At 50.5% G+C, this 21,736-nt stretch overlaps 1 protein-coding gene across 1 annotated transcript in view; it reads right to left on the minus strand.

Annotated features, from left to right (window-relative positions):
- SEPTIN9 (septin 9) overlaps nt 1-21,736 on the minus strand; it is a 137,498-nt gene that overhangs the window by 105,629 nt on the left and 10,133 nt on the right. Inside the window, exon 2 of the mRNA XM_086762155.1 lies at nt 6,525-6,581. Coding sequence (XP_086618281.1) covers nt 6,525-6,581 — 57 coding nt within the window. The remainder of the gene's footprint in view (nt 1-6,524; nt 6,582-21,736) is intronic.

Here is a 21,736-nt window from a genome sequence, read left to right on the forward strand (position 1 = left end):
CTGCTTTCCTGCCTCCTCTCAGCTGTGGCTGACATGAGTCTCTCTTGAAAGGGCCTCAGAAGCTTACTCCAGAGACGGCTGGTCCCAAGGCGATAACCGACCTCGCTCAAGGACCAGGATCACTGCTCCTGTCCTGGAGGAGCTGCACTCCGCACTTCTCCATCTCCTTTCCTCTGGGGAACCCTGTGGATTTCATCAGCACTTATTGTAGAATCACAGAAGGGTTTGGGTGGGAAGGGACCATTAAAGCCCACCCAGTCCAACCCCCCTGCCAGGAGCAGGGACATCTCCAACCAGATCAGGTTGCTCACAGCCCCGGCCAACCTGGCCTGGAATGTTTCCAGGGATGGGGCATCCACCGCCTCTCTGGGCAACCTGGGACAGTGCTCCACCACCCTCAGGGTAAAAAATTTCTTCCTTATGTCCAGTCTGGATCCACCTCCCTCTATTTTAAAACCATGACCCCTCGTCCTGTCACACCAGGCCCTGCTGAAGAGTTTCTCCCCACCTTTCCTGCAGCCCAATTTAGGCACTGGGAGGCTGCTCTCAGGTCTCCCCGGAGCCTCCTCTTCTCCAGGCTGAACCAGAACAAGCCCCAGCTCTCTCAGCTGGTCACAGGTATTGTAAAGCCACAGGCTGACAAGCCAGTGCTCAGCACATCCCCTCCACAGCGAACAGGCCCACGGCACCTATCACTATTATTTAATTTCATGGCTGTGCACACAAGTGCCTGCGCTCCCTCATTCGCTGCAAGTAATGCGCATCTCTGCTCGAAGCACGTGGGAGCCCACAGGACGCTCCCAGGCAGCCTGAAGTCCACGTGTCCGCGTTATGCAAGCGCCGTCCTCATGCGTCCCTGCAGAAAACCGAGCACCTGAACTGAGAGCAGCCTTGTCCCGTTAACTTCTTGTTGCCTGGAGTTGGGATTTCCTGCAGAGCTGCAATTGTGGACCCGCGCTGCTGCAGAGGGGACCCTCCAGGCTGGCTGGTGACCAAGCCTCACCCTTTGCTGCTTCGCCCTCATGATGAGAATGATCAAGAGGACCCATGTTGAACAAGGGCTTGTCACGAGGGAGCCCAAGAAGAGCGGTGTGCATGCATGGGGATGCTCGCTGGCACGGAGGTCCACGCAGCTGGGGTGACTGGTGTGGTGCTTGAAACAAAGGGGAATAGAGGCTGCCCAAATAAATTCCAATGACCTCATCCAAGGACACATCCAAAGCAATGAGGCTGCAACCACAAGTCTCTCGTTAACCATTCCACTGCTCCACCAAGGTGAAAGGCATCGTCTGTGCTAAAAACATTGCGCTGCAAAGAGGAGATGTGCATCCCCACAGCTTCCAGCTGGACCAGAAGTGACTGCATCCCAGTGCGCCAACAGGAAGCTAAAACAGGATGCAGTAAAAGTCAGGATAATCTGAAGGACTGGACCAAGGTTTACAGGAGGGGTTCTCAAACTCTGTTTCCTCAGATATCACAACTGCACGCAGAGGGCTGTGCTGCGGTGGGGGTACCCGTGCCTGAGCTGCAGACATGTGACAGTTCTGGCAGCACTTCCCTAGGGGAAAAAACCTCAAAAACCTAATGGAGCCTATAGCACTGGGAATTAGCTTATGTAACAGCGATCATGTACGCTCAACTTGGCTTTTGACATTTCTTTTGTTTATTTCCACTGTTCTGGTTAACCTGCAACTTCACATAAACCAGTTTCTAAAGTTGTTCTCTTACAGACTCCAGGCAGGAGAGGGTCCTCAGGACAAGGTACTAAACAGATGGAAACAGCAAGATCCACTGCCTCACCTACCTTTAACTCACTGCACTAATTTGGAGCATCCCAAACCAGTGAGCCCCGCTGAAATCCTGTTGACCTTGTTGAAGTGATATGCCCAAAGCTGCATGTGCTCAGCTCTTCCACCCACCCGGCCACATGTCTTTCCAGTTCAGTGTCCATGGGGAAGGATCCCCAGATTCACAGGCAATGCACAGCTCTCAGGTTCTCTGCTGCTCTGTCTTCCCCGACTGTGAAATGGGAACATCAAGAGCTATTAAAGGGAAAATGCAAGGCTTAACAAGGGAAAAGCAAAATAAGACAAGAACTATCTCTGCACATCTTGTTGAAATTTTCATGTAAGACTCTATTCTCCCCACTTTTATTAACCCCAGCTACCAGCTCTGACAGAGACCTGGTGGCAACACAGTGCCACGATGGCCAATGTGGTCCTAGAGCTCGTGTCCTGAGCAAAAGCTCACGGGCCCACACCACGACCAGCATCTTTGAACCATCTCACTTGCCCTACACCTCCAGCCCATGCCTGTCCACTCGCTGTGGCTTCTGGCCTCTCTGTCTACCGCTGTCAACCTAGATAGTGGACAAGGGGCTGAAGCTGGCACAAACACCAAACAGCTGGGTATGGGACTCCCTCCGCTTTACACCCAAGAGTATTTGGGCAGTACAAGACAAACTGCCTTGACAAAGGCTTCGTTATGTCACTGAGTGCCCCTTTCTAATGCAGCCCAGAGAGCTGGCCTTCAGCTTCATGCCTCTCTAAATTATGCCCTACGCTTCCAAAAAGCACCGAGACAAGTTGTGGTTGATCCTCCGCCAACTGCTGATGATGCAGAAGCGGGGCCGCTCGCACCCTGTCTTTTTTGGATGGAAAAGCAGCGCCTGCCCCGGGCTGCCGCCGGCCCTGGCAGCCTGCCCCTGCTGCGCTCGGGCCGGCTCCAGGCAGCCGTGCGGCTGGACAAAGGCTGGAACGGGAAAGCTGAGGCACCTGCTCCCCTCCCACCCCTTTGGGAGCTCTCAGGAACAAAGCACCTGACCCACTAACAGCACTGGCGCAGGAGCAGTTCTACTGCGACACAACTGGAAGGCATCCTCCTCCCTGCGTTCACTAACACAGAAAAAAACGTGCTGGTGTAGCTACATTAGCGAACTCTACCTTTTTTCTGGACCCTCCTACATTATCCCTGCCAGGGAAGTTCCTTCCTCTTAGCAAAATCTGAGTTGTAGGCTGGAAACAAATCAAAGCGCAGAGCGCAGCTGGCTGCCCGAGAGGAATACGATGCTGGTTTCTTCCACTCCAACTGCTCTGGGGCTGTTTTCTGGCCGGCTCGGGAACACCTCGCTGCTGCGGATGGCGGATGTCAGCACATATTTCTCTCTTTCAAATTCACCAGGTACAGTTGTAGGAAAATGAAGTGGGAGTAACTTCCCTGACACGCTCTTCTTAACTCTGCAAAAATATTGCCCTAGGCTACCCACAGCAGGTGGTGGTGACACGTTAGGGGCCACGGTCCCGAACTGCAGCCTTTTATAAAGGGCTTCCTCCCACTCCCCTCCTCTTCTCTGCCTGTGTCCAACGGCATATTGAACAGAGCCTCCAAACCTCCAAACTCGATCTCATGGGCAGGGTCTCACGTCCTAACTGAGAGGGGATGGTGCCAAGCCCCAGACATCTTCTTTGTCTTTCCAGCCCGCCAGACAAGGCCCTTCCAGCCCCCAATCTCAGGCTGCGCCCCAGGACGGTGCTGCTGTCCAGGGAGCCACAGCCCCCAGCCCGCTCGCTGCCGATCTGTGATGGGTGAGGACCAATAGCACCAGCGATGCTGCGGAAAGGGAGCCAGCGGTGAGCCCAGCACCCCGTGTCTTCCACTGAATGGGTGCTGGTGACGTTTAGCTCAGCACCTCCAGGGTGCTGGACATCAGAAGTGGCTTCTGCACCCATCATTGTGGCATCTCCTCATGCAGCCAGAGCCCCGCTGTGAGATGCTTGGACGCTGTCACAATCTGACATCTCCCAACTTCCCAGGGCACTCCTCAGGTATGCATGATCTTAACTCCACTTCTGCAGCCAAAGAAAACCAAACTGAGACAAAGCATAGGATCCACATATCCCTAAACATAGCTACCTAAAGAAATCATGGTCCTCGATAATCCTATGGGGACATGGGTTCCTCCAAGAAGCTTACTATTCCCATCCTCAATAAGTGCTCTCAGACATTTCTGATAGACTCCAGCTCTCTCCATTTACCAGTCCAGATGAGTCCCACCTCACTGGCGTACCTGGGACTAGGCAGCAGGCCTGTATGAAACAAAAACTGAAGCTCCAAAGCCTCAGAGTTGCTGCTCACCGAGCGATGCTGGGTGCCGCTGCCATATAACCACTTTCAAGGGGACAAGAAAAATAGAGAGGAGTCACAGAATAAGGTTTCCAAAAGAGGCCAACCTCAGATCTCCAGGTTCCTGCCATCACCACATGCCCCAGGCCAGTATGTAGTGTGCAGACGATTGCGTAGCTCCCAAGATTTGGTGGCTGTGGAAATGCATGTCATCCCCTTCTGTGTTTAGGGTGGCAGAGAGCCCAAAGCAACCCCCTTCTGCAATGCTTCACTTACAACCACTGCTCAGTCATCCCAGTCCCAATTTGTCTTTTACAGGAGTAAAAGCTTCTGGATGCAAGGCCAGATGTGCAGACGGCAAAATTTGGCCCTGAAACGAGGGGAAATCGAGCTCCAGTTATATGGAGCCATAAATATTTACTGCAATGTAAACCCGAGCACTGAGCTGTCCATTTGATTTTAACTTGAAAAAAAAATATTAAAATTTAAAAGGTCTCTCACCAGCAAAGTGGAAAAGTATATAATTAGAGTCTAAAGAAAACAAGCTTCAACAAACGTGCCGTGTCTTTCCATAGCCATTCTCTACATGCCAGTTACCTTTGGCGCTGCACCAGTTCCCCTTTCTGTCCTCCCACACACGTACATGCAAGCGCGCGGTGCCAGGGCTGAGGCCGCGGCTTTGTTTTTGCACATGCAGAAGGTAAACACGCACTTCGGTTCAAAACTACCAGCTCTGCGCTGGTGGCCGGGTTCTGCAGCATCACTTTTGAAACGCAGCTCAGTTCTTCCAGGCCGAACGATCGCTGCCACCAGGCTTTCGTGCTCAGACCAATGCTGCGAGACCCCACGCTAAACTATCACTCAGCACATTTTTCCTGCCATCCGACGTTAGCTGGCGGTGCAGTGGCCCCTCTGACCACGCTGACATCCTCCCACCGATACCTCACAGCGTCAGGGTAGGAGATGGCGACTGCGAAGCTCCAGATGCAAAGTGGCAAGTGTCGCAGCGGCAGGACAGCGTCACGGCGTGCCACGTCCCCCGATATCCTTGTCCGTGCCGTAAGGTGAATACCTGTCCCCGCGCCCACCGCTAGCGTCTGACGGGAGCCGGGCAGGCCGTGTCGCAGCTCCCAGGCGCACCGAGGCGCACGCTTAACCGGATGCCTGTGACTAATCCCTATTCCACATGTGCTGATGCCTCGGGACAGCACAACGCTGAGGCCACCGCTGCAGGAAGGCACTCCGAGGGTGGCTTTCTGCTCCCACCCACGCAGAGGGAAAAGCTGAACGCAACTGTTTTGATAAGGACATCTGGGAGCTGGGACAGGATCCGAGGACTGAGAAGATGAATTGAAATAGCAAATCCAGCCCGGAGGGAGCGACTATGAGTGACAGAGAGACAAGGAGACGGCAGCGGGTGAAACCCAGCGTGGCCAGAACAGCGTGTCGAGGGGGCAAGCGGGGTTCTTGGGGGTACAGGCGGACTGCAGCAAGCAGCACAACTGTCACATCCCAGAGAGCAAGGAGGCAGTGCTAAGGGAAGGTCACGCAGCTGCTTCCCACAGGGGTTAGGGCCGCAGGGCAGCACAGGTCCATCGGCGGGGCTAGCAGAGCCAACAAAGGACCACCAAAGGGAAAAGCCCAGAAACAGGCTGTCTCAGCTTCCTTTTGAGTATTTTGGATGAGAAAAGTGAAATTTTCTACTCCCGGGGGACAATTAGGGTCAGGCCAATGCAGGTAGGCACCAGGGACGTGTCCCTGTCCCTGGGCAGACCTGAGCAGAGTCGCGCAGACACAAGCAGAGTGCAGGGGCTTGGGTACTCACAAGAGATTTCTACTTCCCGAGGCTGGAAAACACCTTTTTTGAGAAAGAAACCCTCCCACCTGCTTCCTTCCGAATCAGAAACAGCTTCAGAAACATTAAGCTGCAATTAGGAGTGTAAATTCAGTCACAAGCACACATAATCCATAAATCTCCACATCCAATAAAAAATAATAGCTAAGGAGAGTACGAAAGAGCTGCTAATTACTAAAGCTGTATTTCAACCTCAGGCTGCTTTCTGCCGCCCTGTGTGAGACCCCTGGAACTGAGATGGGGCTTTCTAATTATTCTCTCTGGGTCCATTATTCAGTAAGTAATTAATCTTTGATTTTATATTGCTCTTTTTTTTTTTAATAACATATATACTGCTATCTTTTTTTATATATACTGCTCACTCTCTACAGCAGAGAGAGCTCTGCAATGATCAGCAGCCAGCTTTGCCTTCCCAACCATGGCCACTGGACAGCAGGCAGGAGATGTTATTTCTGAGAGCTATGTCTTGCATTCTCTCTTTTTTTTTTTTTCCTTAATTTTTTTTATTGGATGAGAAGTTTCAAAGAGAGAAATTGATGCAACTTACTTGGACTTGTCTGGTCACTGAGTCTCCGAAGTCTCCCGCTGGAGGTCCGGGTGATTCCTAAAGCAAGCAGAAGACAGGAATGGGCCAAGGGAGTTCATGTGAATACGGCGTATGTGGAGCAATCTCCCAGCTATGACTCCACACCTGCTATGCTCAATCATCTCTGCGACTGAGGGAATAACACGTTATTTTAAACAGAAAAACACCTGAAGAAAGACCTCCATCATTCCCTGAAGCTGTCAAACGTTATTATTCAAATGTCTCAAACCCACAAATGTATTTAGGGTTTCCAGAAACACCAGAGAGAACTTTTGATGTCATTAAGTGGGACATGCACCTTCACCTCTTGCTCCAGGATATTTTATCCTAGAAAGAAGTGCAGCACTTCCCGAGACAGGTTTCCTCGCTGAGAGAGGAAAACAGAGGAATTGAAGGACAAGCACATGCCCTGCACTGGCAAAGAGCTCAGCATAAAGGCTCCTGCAAAGAAACCGCTTCCCAGAGGTGCCTGGCCTCTCCTGCCAGCTCAGCCACGAGGCCAGCGGTGCCTCCTCCATCCCGCATCACAGGACAGCAAAGCGTCACCACTTTCTGGGTAGATGGCACACGGCATCCTGGGAACACGTTGTATACAAGAACACTGCCACAGGGTTAGGCTGAAACACGGGATGCATCGCGGGTTCTAGGCATGTGCTAAGCCAGAACACAGCCATCCAGATGTTGGGCTAATGGTGCTGCATCTTTTTTTGTAATGAAAAAGTATTCACCATACTCATTGGGGTAGCACACTGGTAATTCACATGCACTGTGCTGGAGAAAGATATGTGGACATCTGTCCTGGTTTCAGCTGGGATGGAGCTAATTTTCTTCCTGGTAGCTGCTGTGTTTGGGATTTAGTATGTGATTTAGTATGTGAAGAATGTTGATAATGCACTGATGTTGTTAGTTGTTGCCAAGAGATGAAGGACTTTTCCAGCTTCCCAGGTTTTGCTAACATTCAGGTGCAAGAAGCTGGGAGGGTTATAGCCAGTACAGTTGGCCCAAACTGGCCAGAGGAAGTATTCCATACCACGGAGGTCATGCTCAGTAGATAAGGGGGGTTGGCTGGTGAGCAGTGCGCTCTCTCTGTCTCTCGCTGCTTGGGATCGTTCCGAGATCACTCAGTTCCATTCAGTGATTGCTGCTTGGGAGGGGCTGTATCGGTCACTGACTGGTGAGAAATGGTGCTGTCCTAGTAAACTATCTTTATTTTGACTCAAGGGTTTTTGTTTCTTTCTGATTCTCTCCCTCATCCCCTCTGGGATGGGAAGGGTGAGCAAGCAGCTGCGTGGTACTCGGTTGCTGACTGGAGTTAAACCACAACAACATCTCAACCCACTCTACATCATACGTTACTTTGAAAGACAAAACCCAGACAGACTTGTCTCCTCCATTCCCATACCCATTTCAGAAAGTAATCAGTAACTCCCAGCTGCCTGCCTTCCTCCCAGACTCCAGGCAACATTTCTAATCCATCAGTAACTCATTTAATTTCTCCGCTGTCCCAGTTGCCTATTTGTGAAGTGGTGATTGCCACAACATTCATTTCCCAGGGATGCTGAAAAACTCAGCAAGAACCAGAATTCACCTCAGCAAGCCTTTGGTTAAAACCTAGCCATAGGCAGTTTAGTCGGTTAGTGCCTCGGTTTCTCTTTTCTCAGTAAAATAAAAGCGGACACGCTAAACGCAGTGAACAGCCTCATGTGGCATGCTGCACTTTGAAACCACCCCAAATGCCACAATTTCCCAACACAGGGATTCCGGCAGCTCCTCAGTCTCTGGCGGGTCCTGCTGGAGGAACAACAGCTCCAGGATGGACCATTGCCTCAGACACAAGATGTTGGAACTGCCAAGCTCCAGAATGGAACCACAGAGGCTCCTCAGCTCAATACAAACCCTGCCTGAGCACACCAGTATTTTGAACTGGGATTTCTACCCTGGAACAGGTAAAAAACTCTTAGATTTGGGGAGTGATGATTTTGTTTAATTATATTGCTTAAACTATTTTATCATCATCTACCAGATCTCTGTTGGACAATAAGCAAAGGGTTAGCACCAATTTAAGCTGCAGAACATGCCCAAACTGTGATTTGTAACATAGCTGCAACCTTACAAACCTTCTCAGCTGGAAGAGTGCATCATGCAAAAAAAAGAAAAAAAAAAAGGAAAACATATAAAAGGCAAGAAAGTTTTCATACCAGTGAGCCCTGGGATGGAGGGAGGGAAAGGAAAAAACCTGCCTGGCAACTTGTCATGGAAAAAGTGTCTCACGCAGAAGCCTCTGCCTACATACGCATGTGTGTGTGCATTTCTCTCTCCCTTTCCTTTTCCGATATAAAAAGCCTCTGTGCCTACACCATTATGTGGCTGAACCACGGGGCTGGTCCCAGGGAGACGACGGTGCTGCCGGACCAGGGCAGGGCAGCGCAGCCAGAGCCCCGGCCAGCACCGCCCCGCACCATCCCCAAGAGAAGGGCTGATGTTTCTCGGAGCTTGTGCACTATAACCAGCACTATAACCAGCACTATAAATTTTAAACATATTGTTTTTTCTATTAAACGCAGTCCCTGATTTTTTTCCATAATTATTTTCTCCCCTCCAAATGTCAACTGTTTCTTTGGACACTACCAAAGCACGAAAAGGCGTATTTCCTCCGCTCTGAGTTTCACGTCGCACTTCTTCAGCCGCAAGAGCAGGCGGGTCCTGGCCGGGCTCCTTGCACAGAACCAACACCTCTGCCCTGCCTGCGTGCGAGCATTGTGCGGTGTTGACATCTGCCTTTCATAATTGCTCAAAACCCAGAGAAAAACGTCCCTTATGGGTGGCACACTGCAGATATGCAGCCATGCTGAGCCAGTTAAACACATCCTTTAATGTTCAAAGCCTTCATTCAGTCTGCGGCAAAGCGGCGGAAGCAGAGCAAGGAGCGTACAAGCTTGGACAGGATCGCATGTAGGAAATCGCCTTTATTCCCTTCAGAGACGGCTCCGGCGGAAAAACACACACAGGGCTTGGAATATCCAACGCGGCACGGCCATCGGAGCGTTCCCGTCCTGGCTGAGCCCATACCTTCTACGCAAACATTTTGGAGAATTTGCTTATCTGTCCTGCCTCAAAGGTTTTCTCTGGGGATCTATAATTATTATTCACAGCCAAGGTAACGCCAACAGTGGACAAGCTGCATTGATCTGCTCTGTATTGGAGAAAGGAATTTTTTCTGACGGCTGTTGCTTTGAGCCCTGTTAACAACATTAATAATACATAATAACGCTGTTATCCCCTTTCAACAAAAGGGAAAATAAGGCGCAAACAAGCAGTTTGCACAGGCTGCCCAACCCCATAACAGCAAATCTGGAAGGAGAAGGGAACGCTGTGGAGTCCAAGCCAAGCTTGCTGGCCGTGATGCCCCACTGCCCGCCACCAAGGGAGGATCCAGACACAGTCCTGGAAAGCAGATAACCGGCAGGGAAAGCTGGCAGCCTGGCAAGACAGAAGGGAAGATCTGTCAAAAGAAAAAAAAAAACAAAACAAAACAAACAAAAAAAAAACCCGAGAAAGCAACAGCTAAAAATATGCTGCTCTGAACACGCTGCCAGGAAGTCAACAGTGTGGGCAGGAGCAGAGAGCATCGGCACGCTGAGCGCGTTCTGGGGTTACCTCTATTTATAGCCTGGAAGCAGCAGGGTGAGCCCCAGCTTTGGGCTGTGAAATGAAAATCAAAGGTTTCCACCCCAGACACGGTGTCTGTGAGTCCTCCCTCTTAACGCAGCTCAGATGCCCTCAAGCCATGCCATAAATTTGTTGTGGTGCACTGGACTAAGAAACATAATGAAATATGCTTTATTTAGCTGAAACTAGGAATGCTTCCCGGCATCCCCAGCGGAATGACTGCAAAATGGAAGAGTCCAACAGTTAAAACCAGTCAATCCAAGAACAGTTCATTCAGCCCAGCGGATGTGCCGCAGCAGGACAAAGTTATGGCATTCCCAGAGCTCGCCCTCACCTTGGCTCGCTGGTCGAGCAATATTTTTCACGTTTCATAATCAACGACTAATTCTCTCCAGATCCACAGGTCGGGGCCATATGGCGCAGCAGAAAGGCAGCAGCACCGAAGGCACGGGAGACTTGACTGGGGTCTCCTTCGCAGCTGCTGCAGCCAAGAATTGCTCCAGCCGGGTTGTGTCAGTGCAAGCGAGATCCCGGCCAGGCTCACATCTAAATCACTCCCTCCAGATCATATTGGGCCAAATGTTCTACTATTTTGTGCTTCTTGTAGCTGCTGATACAACACACCATGGATGTAAAATATTCCAGTATTGAAACAGGAGTGTTTTCCAGCCACTTGCCGTGATGCAGAGGATGCAGACGTGGTGCAGGACAGCAGGAAGAATGAATCCATCGTGCCTCGAGAAACCATCCTTGCTACAGGGTGACTCTTCCGGTTGACTTTTGGTGAATCTGAACCTCGGGCTAACAAGGGAACCACCAGAGATGTTCAACTCCAATACAGTCAACATGTACGTTCTCCACAACACATCAGAGTTTTTGCATGATACACCCCAAACGTTTTATGTATGCATATAACAGCAATGAGACAGGCCACTTAAGATTTATTTTCTCCTCACAGTAAGCAGTCCATGCCACTACACTCATACCACGTAAAAATCAAAAGAACAAATAAGCAATTTCCATTATCAAGAGAAACCATGTGGTGATGACAAACAATGGAGGATGTAACCCAGGAACTTGCTGTCTCTACACAGTCCAGAAAAAACAAACAAACAAACAAAAAACCCAAACCAAACAAAGGTCTTATTGGAAAGGGACGGGCCAAAACCAGCAGGAGACATCCCACACTGTGCTGCAGTCAGCAAAGCAGCACCAGCTCATCCGAGCAGCCAGCGTGACCCTTGCTTCTGTTAAACATTTACTAGTGGGTCCGAGATCAGATCATTCAGCTTCCCTCTTCACCCAGCACGAAGGCAGCAGGGTGTTCAGACAGCTCTGGAGACACGTCTCCATCCAAGACCAGTTTTCTCCTACGGACATTTCCGCACTCCTGGCTCCCCAGAGCTCTCTCCTGGAGCATACAGGTCTGGGCCACGTCACGGAGCCATCCCCAGACTCCACCAACTTTGGCACTGGGATGGTGGAAGACCTCCCAGCAAAACAACACTTGGGAGGTATCGACAGCACCTAAACAACACCGGCATTTTAGAGCTGGCTCCAGGACCTGCACCAGCAGCCAGTCCTACCCCCTCTCATCCATCCTGCCCTCTCTGTCTCCTCAGGCCATCCCCGCTGTCTGCTATGGAGGACATACGATGGAGGATGTCACTTTGTTTGCCCTGCAGGAGATGCAGAGCTGGCACAGGTACCAGTGCAGGCTCCTGGGACAGGGGTTTCCATTCCCTTTTAGGACGTGCATGTCCATCGCAACGCTCTTAGGACCTCTTCAAGACCAGACAGGGTGTGAAAACCATCTCACTTTATCTGCTTCACAGGTAACATTCTGAGAGTGGGCAAGAGAACCACCTTCCCTGGCAGCCATATCTCATCCTGCTCCACACAGATGAGCTAAAAGCTCCCTAGATAAAACGGCTGGAGAAGACTTCATCAGCAGCAAGGCCTGGAGCTGCTAACAGAGGCAGGATAACCCACACACGGTTTGATCACAACCACCGCCTCGGTGGCTTCTCCAACACACCAGGCCAGCTGCCAGAGACCGAACTGCCAAGTTTTAACGCTGACATAGGACATCACCTTCAGAGGCAGAGCCCTGCACGCGGAGCTGTGGGTAGCGCTGGAGACAGCTGGGGCACAGGGGCTCTGGAGAAGGCGAGGACAGCAAGGGAGAGACACCTCTTTGCAGAGCAGCAAAGGAAGAAGAATCTCTATTGCTTCAAGCCCAAGTCCAATGAACCGCACAATTACAACTTCACTTCCATTGACTTGAAATCCACTTGCAACATTAACCTCAAAAGGAATATGTTAAAAAAAAAATTTAAAAAAGGAAAAAAATCATGTTCACTTCCAGCACTAATGAGAAACACGCATTGAAGAATAAAAGATACTTTTCCAGATTCTGTGTAACAGAGACTCTTTACAAAGAGGGAGAAAAAAAACAAACCTTCAACCCGTGTGCATGTTTCATTCCAGATCAAATACCTCTGGCAGCAAAGTGAGCTTTCACTGGGATGGAGGGATGCTGACGGAATGGAGGGATGCTGTTCCCAAGAGGCACCGATTATGGACTCGGGAGCAGGCCGCTGCCTTCTCCAACACAGCTACCACCACACGGGTGGACCAACAAGCTGGACGTGTCTACGTGGAAGGCTAAGCGTAGACCATACAGCCTAAGCAACACCAACCATTTCACTTGTGTGGGAGCTGCACCAGACAACACCGCCAATCAGCACAGCACGACTCACACGAGTGGAGCCACGAGTTCACACACAGAAAGAACCCAGCCTCAGCCTGGATTACAGATAACCCTCGAGAAAACCACAGGAAAATCGGCATTAGCAAGACGTATATATTCCTACCACAATGTTACACTTCCAGTAGGTGCCAAATGCATTTTACACTAAAAAAAATGCTCCAGAAGATTGTGCTAACAATAAGAGGCAGCAAGAATAAAGTCTTGATTTTTCCAACGTTAGAAAGGCTTCCCCAAGCCAAGCAGTGCCCTGCCCAGAGCTCCTGGCCACAGCACAGGGCTGAGTAAGGCAGAGGGACCCACCTTGCATATGGTTGTGGAAGACAACGGGGGACCCAGCACCATAAACTTTGCTCAACTTCAGGCTTTGATTCAAGATTTTAAGTCAAATTAAATCACAGTAACTTTCAGGAAATCAGGTGGTGCATTCATAGAGTTCAAGGCCAGAAAATTGCCTTGACTGACCTGCAAAACCCTCACCACACATTTTTATCTGTCATCCTGAATTCAAGCTTGTGCTTGAACAAAGTCTTGGCTTTTCAGAGACATTCAATGTCAAGATTAAAACATTGCAGTGACCTCAAGCGCTTTGGCAAGTTGCTCAGTAGTTCAAATGGCCTTCAAAGAGGGCAGAGACCTGTGTGTTTATTCTGAGGTGAGACAACTCAATGCTCAGATCTTCACTTGATAGAAATAACAAGATCATTTCACCGCTCTTTGTGATCGTCTGTTCTTTACTGCCCACAAATTCCTCACAGCTGATAGTCATTCCGAGATACGCTGGACAATCATGAAAGCACACCAAAAAAAAATTAGCACAAGCAGTTTTTCACATGAAAAAGCATGTTAGTCATCATCTGTGATCCTTCTGGTTAGAGTTTCAGTAATGTGGCCGGGCAGCGGAGGGGACGCCACGTCACCACGCTGACACATCGGATGACTCGTACAAACCAGTATTTATAATGCAAGCATCCCCACAAATTGGAAGGGACTGGAAAAACAGACCTTTTGTACGCACTGTCAGTTTTGGTGGTTTATGCGATTCTTTCCCTTAGCAGCAGGAGGGAAGGGAAAAGAATTTATAAAGGAACAGAAAACGGTTCCTGTGAGGCTGTACTGATGGCGAACGGGCCTGGTAACTACTGTCAAGTCTAAAATCACTTCCAGTTCACTGTGGAGGCTAAGCAGATTTCCAGAGAGATTTTGTCCCTCTATGTTTACCCTGTCTTCACCACACTCCTCGTTTGCTCACAGGCCTGAGCTTCTGAAATCCAAGAGAGAAGCAGCAGGATCTAAGAGGGACAATGAGCAGTGTCCTCGTGGCTTTTTCACTGACCAACGGGGTTCTTCAAGGATATGCCACAGAGGACAGAAAGCCACCGTGACAGCAGCTTGGATCTGTTCCCATCTGCTTCTGCAGAACCTGCGGCGTCCCAGCCGAGACGGACAGGAGGGAAGGCATCTGAACTCATCCGAGCTGTGGCCTTGCTCAGAGAAGGAAATAACCAAACCCTTACATTAACCAGCTGCCACAAGAACTTCAGCAAGCTAGAAATGTGTTAGTTAATCATTAATGGCACAAGAGTCCCCAGGAGCCAGGATGGACACGCGAGCAGGCTCAGCATGCAGAGCACTATGCAAACAAAGAACAAAACTGGTCACTGCTCATCCTTTGCCTTCCAAAAACCCCAAACGTTTCCAGCATCCAGACTCACGAGCGCACCTAACTGTCCCAGGTTCATCTGGCAACGGCCGCGGCTTAGTTGGAGAAAACCACTGTCAGATTTGAAGGAGGGGAAAGGAATTTTAAAACTGCAATGTGGTATTTCCATATGGATCAAATACTCCCCAAACACCCGCGGCTCCGCTCCCCGCAGGCCTGTAATGCTCTGGCTCTGACCACACCGGAGAACTCCTGGTGCAAACTTCCCAGCCCAGCATCTGGCTCTCTGCTGCACTCTGACACGCGGCACAGCTTCAGCACACCAAGCAGCAATGTGTTACTTCAGAGAAAAAAAATAGAAATCATCCTTAGTTAGATTTTAAATCCATTCCTTGCCGCCTTCTCGTAACCTCAATGCAATCCAAATTTTATTTTTCCACCACAGCGTTTGCTCAGTGACCACTCACCGCTCCCCGGCTCGTTCCGGATACGCAGAACTCCCAAACCCCTGTTTCAGAGGGTCCCCCCGCAACAAACACCACTGGATTTATCACCATCCCCCGCAAGCCTGGGGCTGCCACCAGGATGTAACACAGACCCCTTCTGCTTGCCAGGCTCTGAAAGGCAAATGTTGATTTTTCCCAGAGAGGGATGGGGATGTGTAAAGAAAAAAAGCTGAGAAAAACAAGGCAGAGGCTCACTAGGCAAAGGGCTGTGGGTGACAAAGGGCTGTGGGTGACAAAGGGCAGAGGTTGAGGGTCCTCCCAAGCCTGGGTGACCCACCAGGCTCCTTGGTGGAGGTGAGCCAGCGCCTGTAGCACCCAGGACACCCAGAACAGACCTGGCCTCTTCAGACTCCCCAGCCTGAGCAAGCAACTCCTCATCCACAGCTGGAGGAGATAAGGGGCAGTCTTTGGTTTTGAGACCACTGTCTGACTCTGAAGAGACTGCGAAGGGAAAAATTCAGCCAGTGATTTTCCTTAGATGCAAACATGCAAGTCCAATCTCACGCCAGACTCCTGACAAAGCACCCTTTTCCTCCACTCCGTACGACAGATGATCCACTGCAGCCACATAACATCCGGTCGAGGGAACCAGCAGCAGGTAAAGAGGCAGCCAAGTGACCACACTTGCTAAATCCCATTCCCTCCCTAGCCAGAAACTCAGACACACAGGGCCAAAATTCACAGACTGGCCATTTGATTGAGAATAGATAATCCTGGAGAAGCATTAAGCTCAAGGAGATGATGGTCACTTCTCTCTCTGCATCGAACCTCCACACAAATGTACTTTGGGCTACAAACACCACCTGGAGCCCTTCAATCTGAGCATCCCTAGTGTGGCGGCAACCTGAACATGCACACTTTGCAGTCATCTGTTCGTACAACGATGAGTCTGAATGGCTTTAGGAGCAGCCCTGTGACCCTGGTATTTTGCAGAATTGCCCAGAAGTCAGAAAGCCCAAGGTCCAAGCTGCAGTTCAGAAACCTGCTCCCTGGGCAGCCCTACACAAGAAATTTAAGCTCGGAATCGCAGCTGCCCCCTCGGGACATCAAACATCCACGTTCTAACATTTGTCATTACCCCCGGTTCCAGGCACACCCTGACTCTCCGCTCATTTGGGGCTAACCCGCCCTGCGAAGCCGCTGCGCTGGGCAGCTGGGGAGGACCGGCTCGGCGGTGGGCGCAAAGCCATCTGCGGATGGAGGAGCCAGGAACTGCTCAGCTGCCACCACAGTTCAACCACAACTCACAGCACGTAACTCCCCTCCTCCACATATCCTTCTCTCTGCCTGTAAATGAGGTGCTAAGCACTTCCCCTCTTACAGGAGCAGGAGGGATGTATTATTTAATGTTTCTACATATTAGCTGTACTGTAAGGAATGATGCAGGCACTATCTATAGATTACTGAGATAATGTCTGCTGTCCTTAAACATCAGGAAAGAAGGGAAGCTACAATTTGAGACTACGATGAAGCCCTAGACCCATGCAATTGAGAGTTTTCTCCTGTGAAGTCTGCCCCAGAAGTAGCCAAGGCAATCCAGTTCCATAAGCTAGTAACATTCCTTGAATGTTTTTCCTTGCATCTTACAATTATATTTAATAGTGGCTGCAGCAGGGAAATTGGAATAGAAGAGAACTTCAGCCAATTTTTAGGACGTATTTGAGTGCCTAACATTGCAGACCAGCTCACACTAGTTTGCAAAAGTGCCTCTGCAAACTGCAGTGTAAATCTCTTTAGCCATCTCTATCTTGAGAGGGCCTAAATACATCTCAAAAACATCGATTCCACACTTACCGTTCTCTTCCATCTCCAAGTCAGAGGGACTGCCCACAATCCCAAAGCCAGCTACACAAGCAGCTTAGGGCTGTATCTACAATTGACACTAATATTAAATTTCCTGTGAGCGTCCCCTCTCTCCCATGAGGCATTTAAAGACATTTAAAGGAGGACCAGGTTCTCAGAAGCACCCACTGCCCGTGCTGAGCCCCAGAATGTCTGCTGTGTCCTGCTCCTGCACATCAGAGGAGTAAGGCATCCAGCACAACAGCACTAAATTAATTTAAAAACGAGATGTAGAACCAACACAAGCGGTAATATCTTATTGCCTTACCCTTTTCAGTCTTTGTGAGGGACAAAATAATTCTAGACCCAACACCTACCTTTCTGCCAAACTATGCTCTCAACAGTCAGCTCTGCAGAGGGGCAGCAGGAAAATTAAGAATAGATTCATTTTAACAAGCCCCAGCTGCAGGAACCACCACTACTTGTTACTACTCCATGATTACATGCTCTTCTCCCTGGGTACCAGGCTGTCCCAGCGCAGCTCGTTCCTCTGATGGGCTTCTGCAGCTGCCAGCACAGGAAAGGTGAAGCACCTGGCAGCACCAGACAGCCGGCCCTGGCTAAAGGCGGAGTGAAATCACTCCTGGCACAGGTGAGAACCATCCCAAAGCAGGGAGCACTGCCTGCAGCCTCTGAGGAAGCTTTCCTCTCTCAAAAGAGGGCTCACACAAGGAGACAAAGCCTATTCTGTCGGTCTGGCTGAAAGGCGGCATTGTACGTGGGACACGGCACGCTCGGTTCTGGCCCAATCCAGAACCCCTCCCTCGAGTCACTCACCCCAAATACAAAAGGTCAACCACCACTAAGAAAATCCTTGCAAAAAAAAAAAAAGGCAATTGCTGCTGTTTCTGTAACAAACACCCAGGTACGCACAGGACTGAGACCTGCTGTGTGCTAGTGTGGGTTCTCCCTGGGAAGCTCAGCCTGCGACTGCTGAGCAACCCAAACCTCCGTGCACCGACCCCAGCACCGCACGAGAAAAAATGCCCAACACGGTGAAGCTGACTGACCTGCACCTTACGCTGTAACGAACCACACCGTGTGTGACCTGCCACAGGCACAAACAGGCCACACCTGAAAGGTTTTCCTCCATCTGGAGGCTCAGGTCACTTCTGATGACCCCTACACCACCATCAGAGCTTATCAGACAAGCTGACCTTTTGTGAATGGCATCTTTCATGGTCAGAGCACTCCAAGACCTCTTGTCCAGAGGGGATCAGTGACACTGCCATGTCCCTCCAGCCCAAACCTGCCCCGACCCTTTGTTCCCCCATCAGGAGCATCCCCCAGGCAGGAACCTCCCTCCCCTGTCTAGAGCTGTGGGATCCACGAGGGGCCAAGGGAGGACGCCTTGGGGGGTGCCAAAATTCCAGCCTTATCTCCAGAGGCTGAGATCATGGGCAGAAAATGTTTCTGTGTTGTCTCAGCAAGCTTCCTGCTGGCACTCCTCTTCCTCCCCACAAAAGCACCTCCGTGAACAGTTTTGGAGCCAGAGAAGAATGTTCACTGGTGCAGACTAAATGTATTTACTGCTTCTGAGACATCGGACCTGCAACGGTGCCTGTCCTCAGGGTGACCCAGCTGTGTCCCGAGCGGGTCAGGGGAGGCAGCCCCAGCCGCGCAGAGGGATGCTGCCACTTCTGAAAGCTGCCAGTGCACCCAGCAGTCGCTCGCTCACCGCTGCTGCAAACTGGAGGCTGCCTGCTTTAGCACCTGTGAAGGAAGGATGCCCACTATTTTGGAGACCTCTGGTTATTGTCCTAAGGCCTGGATTTGACTCTGCTCTGCCACAGATACCCACCAGCCTCAAGGCAGCACCCGCCCGAGCGTTGGCACATTTGAAGTCCGTGCAGGAGCCCCAGACACCCTCCACAGGCCCTGCAGCATCCTGAGATGGAGGTGGGAGACAGGGTGACTCATCTGCCAGCTCCTGGCTGGAGAGAGGCTGCAGGGACCAGATCTCGCTCAAAGAGCTGCTTTTAGATGGCTCAGCTTAGGCAAAATTAAATTCCACCTTGTTTCTCCAGGCCTCAGTCCTCTGTCGAAGGTGACATTAGCTCTCTCCAAGCTCAAAGATCAATGTCTGAAAGGCTGAAGATGCTTACAGGAACAGGAAGCGCTTTGGTTATCTGCACGGCCGTTAGACACGGAGCAGGAGTCGGGATATCTGATTATATCCCAGCCTGGCCGCACAAACTGAATGAAGCAGCTTGTTCCTCTGCAGATCAGTTTCCCCAGGCAAAAAAAAAGGCATAAGTGTATGTCTTTCAGAGAGAATTTCACTTGGGAAGGCTTTGGGAGCACAGGAGAAAAGGTGATGTTTATCCACAAAGTGCATGCCCTGGAGAAGTCCAAAGCCCCTCCGCAGGGCACTGCATGGAGGGGAGGCACGGCCAGGCAGCCCCGTGCTCTGGGGGAGGTGAGAAACGTCTATGTCCCTCTCCAGAGGGAGTTGTCACCACTCATGCCAAGCTTCCTGAACGTAAACAAAGCATTGACCTCCAGGGCTCCTGGGCATCTGTCACCATCAGGCTATTCCACAGGAAAGTGAAATTAAAAAAAAAAAACCCAGAGCTGAAACAGTGTATAATCTTGCAAAGATTATGATTGCATGATTTGAAAAGCAGAAGAGGCTGTTAAGCCCCCAAAGCAGAGGTCTCTGCTTGGTTTAGAGTCTTATTTTGCCCATAATCTACAGGCAACAGGGCTTGGACGCTTCCAGGATGTTTTGAGGGACTACGCCAAGGCAGGTTTTAATCCAAAGCCGGATCTCCCAGCTGTTTTGACCTAAGGATACATCATTCATTAACCATCAGAAATGGGAAATAGAGAAGTTATAAAAGATGAAGATGAACTCAAATGGCAATGAAATGCCAGTATGTTACAGAATATTAGAATTCAAATTAATCCTGATACACTGGAAATGAGCAATAAATGAACAGCAAACCTGAATAGGATGCAATGCGGTTCAGCAAGGACCAGTGCAAAGGTCTAATCTATGTACGAGACTCCCTCAAGTCAGTGGTTGCAGGAGGTTCATATCCTGTGTGGGCTGAATCACCACATTTTACCACCATTGACTATGGAAATAGCTCAGGGTGACAGCTGCTCCAGGCAGGTGCTTGCAGAGAGGTGGGATGGAGCTGACTGCAAATGGAGGTGTGGAAGGCCCGCTGTCAGAGCCCTGTAAATGAGACTGCCAGCGGCACCCAGGCTCAGCCCCGGGAGAAGCTCACCTGGTAGAAGATGTGGATTAGACCATTCCCTTTGCAAAGCTGTGCACTGCATCCTCGGCGTGAAAAGCCAGCAGGTGCCAGGCAGAGCAGCTCTGCTTCGAAAGCCTGTTTGCACTGAACTAGCTTATCTACCTGGGGTCCCACCGTGCCCTCAGGATGCCCTCCTGCGTAAGGAGCCAGGACAGACCAGCTACATGACAAAAGCCAGAAAACCTTCCCAGGCACGGCCAGCCTCGCAGACAGCCTCGCAGACAGCAGTGCTCCCATCGGATCTGCGCAGCCGACTGCTGCGAGCGCAGAGGGAGCAGCAGAGCTGCGCGGGAACACCCGGAGAACCCCCACCTCTCCGGGTCAACAGGAGGTTTTCCAGGCTGGGTTAACGAGCCATGACCATGCCTTGAAGCTGTGCGTACCTTGGAACAGGGCAAGGCGCTGCACACCACCTGCTCCAGCCCCACACGACAGCCAGGTATTTGCTGAGAGAGAAATGCAAACAAACCCACCCTGGCAAGCGCCATTCTCTCCTAGAAATTCAAACAAGGTCATCTCCAGAGAGAGCGCAGGAGAGCACGGAGCAGTCCTGGGTACAGTCGCTGCCCCAGTGCCTACGCGGGCATCCCACGAGGAGCTGCTGAGGTGGAAGAAGAAAAGTCAGTGGGTATCTGAGCAGCCTACTCTCCACATGCAGTCACAGTTTATCGCCGTACCGAGCACGGGATGAGTATTTTTAACACTGCCTCTTCTCCTTTTCTGACCTGCTGCTCTATATCTGGTGACGCCTTTTGCAACAAACTACATAGATTTTAAAAGAATATGCAACTTCTGGTCCTGAGTGCACCTGACCGGAGAAACCAGTGTGGTTTTTCCCTGTGGTCATCATTTCTGCTGTCCCGCTGAGAGGAGCTAAAACCCCACATGCACTGAGGTGCTCTGAAGGAGGTACGATTCCACGCAATAGGGGCTGGGGTCTGACTGACGAGTACAGAGCCCTGTGCCCTCTACCTATGCTGTGATCACACAAGGGAAGCTGCGAAGGCTGCAAACTGTTTGCGGCTGCTGCGCCGTTTGTGGGACAGGTGAGTTCCTATGCAGATGTCGGCCCTCACTGTGAAGCATTCACAGAGCAGAAATTATCAATAAAAATTTCTTTCTGTAGTCATGAGAACTCATACTACCCCTCAGACTATTTATAACAACATTTATAAAGAAATGCAATTGTAAAATAATTCAAGGTTACTTGTACAGCTCTTACCTTCTCAGAGTCTATCACAGCTCTCTTCCAGCGTACCTCCCAGTATGCACCAGCACAACTTCCGGCTATTCTAACTCATCCTAGCACATAACCCTCTGAAGAAATTGTTTCCTGTCTTGACGTTTTCTCTTGCATCCTTACAAGATTTGATGCTTTATACCCTTCCCCGTCCAGAGCTGACCAGCTTTGGCCCAGAAGCACGTGGAACCTGGTTCACCTCCTGCCCCCATCTTCC

The sequence above is a fragment of the Chlamydotis macqueenii genome, chromosome 18 (assembly GCF_036417535.1).
Source record: "Chlamydotis macqueenii isolate bChlMac1 chromosome 18, bChlMac1.mat, whole genome shotgun sequence".
Taxonomy (NCBI): Eukaryota; Metazoa; Chordata; class Aves; order Otidiformes; family Otididae; genus Chlamydotis; species Chlamydotis macqueenii.